The 4,114-nt window shown below is 37.4% G+C and overlaps 1 protein-coding gene across 1 annotated transcript in view; it reads left to right on the forward strand.

Moving 5' to 3' along the window:
* Positions 1–276: 276 nt before the first annotated feature.
* Positions 277–4,114, forward strand: part of LOC101592911 (seminal vesicle protein SVP-2-like) — a 5,726-nt gene continuing 1,888 nt past the window's right edge. The window contains exon 1 of the mRNA XM_004631025.2: positions 277–379. Coding sequence (XP_004631082.1) covers positions 304–379 — 76 coding nt within the window. The 5' untranslated portion in view covers positions 277–303. The remainder of the gene's footprint in view (positions 380–4,114) is intronic.

The raw sequence follows: 4,114 nt of genomic DNA on the forward strand, positions 1-4,114 counted from the left end.
CCTGACACCAGACTAAATTTCTTCTGGAAATGAAGAAAACTGTGCCTGATGACCTCTATGTGTTGATAAATACTTTCAGGGATTTGGGTGGAGTGGTGAAGTTCTCTAACACTGTCCCTGTACAAAGTCTTTGGGACAAGGATAATGCCCCCTACTGAGCAACAGGAAAGAAGTCAGCATTTACAGATAAGGAAAATAGGGCAGTGCTTTTTGTAACTTCAGCCACGCCCATGACACACCCAGTCCAGGAGGGTATAAATGAGAAGCTCAGCTCAGCTCTCAGTCGAGTTCCTCCCTGGCAAGATGAAGTCCACCGTCTTCTTCATCCTTGCTCTCCTCCTCGTTCTGGAACACCAAGCCTATGGCAGGAGGCTGCGTGGTGAGTAGGGCAGATCTGCTCGGTGGGGGATAGATACGCAGAGCATTCTGGGTATAAGCAGCAGGCCTTTCAGGCATAGTTTCTTCTCCTTGAGAACAAGCAGTCTTCTCCACCTATTACCACAGAAAGTCCTTGTGGGAACCTCAGGGAGTTCATGAGGAAAAGATGAGGGTAAGAGTTACAACGAAACTTTTTAGAAAGGGGAGCCTAAACATTTTTGTTATCAATTACTGGGAGGGTAGGAAGGTGAGCTACCTAAGGATCCTACCAAGTTCCAAATAGAAGGGAATGCCACCACTGACAAAAAGGCAAACATCAACCCGGACCCAAGGGAGTTTTAGGTCTAAATCAAACAATGAGTGGATGGCAATTATCATGATGAGGAATGAACATGTAATCAATTTTATGGACATCCACAACATAAATGAAAGTATCTGACCAACATCCAGGTAAAAAACAAACAAACAAAAAAATCACATTTAGGCAAACATAAAGGACAACTCATGATTATGAAGCCTATTGATGACAATAATTATAATTTGGTACAAAATCTTAAATCAACCTAACCCTATCAAGAGCAATAAGACAATATTGTCCAAGTTTTCATATGTCTTTAGCTTTTGCACTAGCACTTATTTATTTTTTTCTGTGCTGGGTATCGAACTTGGACGTTGCACTTGCCAGGCAGGTGCCCACACCACTGAGCTCTATCCCCAGCCCCTAGCAACTCTATTTCTATGCATGTTCACTATAAAAAAGCAAACCAAGAAAGGATACATGTGGTACAATGTAATAGCAAAAATTACAGTTGAGTACAGAAATATGGGATTATTAAAAACTAAGGTAATCCATTAATGATTTACTCTACAACTTTAAACACTGCACACATGCATGCATATAGACAACACACACACACACACAATGGCTCACCAACAATCTAAGATCTAAAATGCTACCAACAACCAATAATTTGGGGGCCTGCTCCTTAGCTCAGTTCTTTAAGTGGCTGCTTCAACAAAGCAGTCAGGCTCAGGTTGCTGTGGTTCTATCCCCAGAACTCAAGCCAGCCAAACCTGCCCTGAAGGCATTAGGAGCAAAAAAAAAAAAAAAAAAAAAAAAGAACCAATAATTTATGCCAATTGATGTGCTGCTTTCCCACCCAGAATGTTTTCTCCACATTTGTGTAGCTATCTACCCACTGCCCCAAATTTCATCTTAAAATTTTCCTCATTTTTTGCACTTAATCTTGAACTTCATTTTATATGTAGATATGTAGTCCCTTATTTTCCTTTGTTTTGAGCTTTTAACAAACATAATTCTAAATATTCTCTTTGGGGTCTGGTAGTTTGCATTCAGTATTATTTTAGTTATAATCATGCTGTGCATGGAAATAGTACAGTTATTTTCACAATTGTACAATATTTCATTGCAATAATATGACATGGTATAGTTGTATTTAACTTAGTAGTAATCTAGGCTGTTTTCAGTATTTGGCTAATAAAAACAGTATATGTAGATAAATTTTTCTTGGTAAAGTATAGGAATATTTATCTTAATTTCATATAAAGTTTTATAATTTTTGGGTTATAGATTGTGTACATGGTCAATTTTAATAATGCCACGCTGTATTTAAAGATTACAACAATATAGATTCTCCTTGTTAATGTGTGAGAGGTGCTTTTTTCTATAAATAGATACATTGTTGATGTTTCATGTAATAAAACAGATAGCACAGTTAAACCTAAGCAAGATATTGAAAGACTGCTTTGTTAAAAAAAAAGATATTCAAATGAGCGATAAAAGTGTGAATAAGTGCTTAGTTTTACAAGTCATTAGGAAAATGCAAATTTACATCAAAAGAAAATGCCACTAGATCACCACCAGAATGGTCACTGAAAAGGCAGATAATACCAAACATTGGCAAGCTTATGGAATAGCTAAACTTTCACATGTTTGCAGCATAAATTAGTACACTGATACTAGAAAGTTGTTTCACATATTTATTATAGATAATCATATTTATACACTATGATCTGTACTCCATGACCCAACAATGTCATCTCTACTTATGTATACATTCAAACATGCCTTGTGATGTTCTCCATAGGATATGTATAGGATTGCTCCTGGAAAAATTACTTATGAGAGCTAAACATTAGAGCCAATCACTGTTTATCAATAGTAAAGTGGAGACATACAGTTTTTGTATTTTCATATAACAGTGTACACAGGGTAGTCTTTAAATAGATGAGTTCTATAGTCATGATATTGAACAAAAAAGAAATATGCATGAAAACAATACTGTAGACTTCAACATAAAAATTTCAAATATGTGAAATTGAATATAAAGTTCAAAATTTGGAAAGAAATGATATATTCTATATTTGTTTTTGTTTGAAAAATTTTATTCAGTAGTGGGCTTTAAAAAAAAAAAAAACTTCCATCATAGTCCAGAATTCTGACATTTTTAATGTCTTGCTTCCAGTTTGAGCTTTGGAGTGCATATGATATGAGTCCAGTGAGCCAAGAAATGGGGTTTCAATCTCTAATAATCAATACTCTCTCCTTCTTCTCACACCAACCTCCACAAGGTGATTCCTGAACTTCTGATTCTGTCCGGTCCTGATAATATCCTGAATCTGGGCATTTCTGTTACTCTGAACAATGGTTAACAAACACAGATACCAAGTCAGACTATTGTAGGTGGAAGACTAGATTGTGGCTCATAACCGCAACCCAGGAAGGGCCTGGAAAGAACTCTTCTCAAGCACAGAGAGTAGAAAGGGACAGCTGATGTCATCATTCTTCTTTCAGTCTTCTATCTGCTTTTCTCAGTTTCTCAAGGTTCATTTTTTTTTCAGACAGGTCATCTCTATCTCTGGCAAGCCACAGCTTCCGGAATCCCTAGATCCTATACACTGTGCTTACCAAAAGAAGGAACTGAGTCCTTACCTCTATTATCCACAAAATAAAGAATTTTTCATTAGCCCTGGTGTGTGTGTGCGTGCGCACACACACACACACACACACACACACATATATCCACACACCTTGTTATGGTTTGTGTCTAGGTGTCCCCCCAAAATGTCATGTAGCTACTGGTGTGGCTTCCAGAGATTGTGATTAATTCACAATCTAATGCAGGGGTTATGAATGTGAGTGTTACCCCTGCCTTTGGGTGAGTAATCTGCATTACAAAGTAAGGAAGGGAGAGAGGCTTGCTAGCTGCAGCAGCTGCTGCTTGTCCCTTTGCTCTTTGTTGTTTCCTATTGCCATGAATGCCTGCCCTCTGCCACTGCAACTCTTGGAGCCAGCTGAGTATGGACTGAAACCTTCACTAACTGTGAGCTAAATAAACCTTTCCTTCCTTAATCTTGAGTGTCAAGTATTTTGTCCCAGCAAGAGAGAAAAGTAACTGAGACACACCAGTTTCTGTGGACAGGGTATAGGATTTCATCATCACTAGCTCATGCTAGAATTGTACATTCATATTGTCAATTTTGGAAAAAGAAGTTCTTCAGAATAGGAAAGGTGCTGTTATACAAATGATAAAGGCATGTGAGAGACAGTAAATATCTACCTATAGATAATTTGCGTTTTATTTTTTAAATATTGAAGTCATTTCTTCCACTTGGCATACTGTGATTTCAAGCACATCATCTTATTTCAGTTCCAAACTTCCACCTCCCAATTAATTTTTAGGTGCATCCCTCTTTTTTTCTTTTTTTTGGGGGG

This window comes from Octodon degus, unplaced genomic scaffold (genome assembly GCF_000260255.1).
Source record: "Octodon degus isolate 3935 unplaced genomic scaffold, OctDeg1.0 scaffold00037, whole genome shotgun sequence".
Classification (NCBI taxonomy): domain Eukaryota; kingdom Metazoa; phylum Chordata; class Mammalia; order Rodentia; family Octodontidae; genus Octodon; species Octodon degus.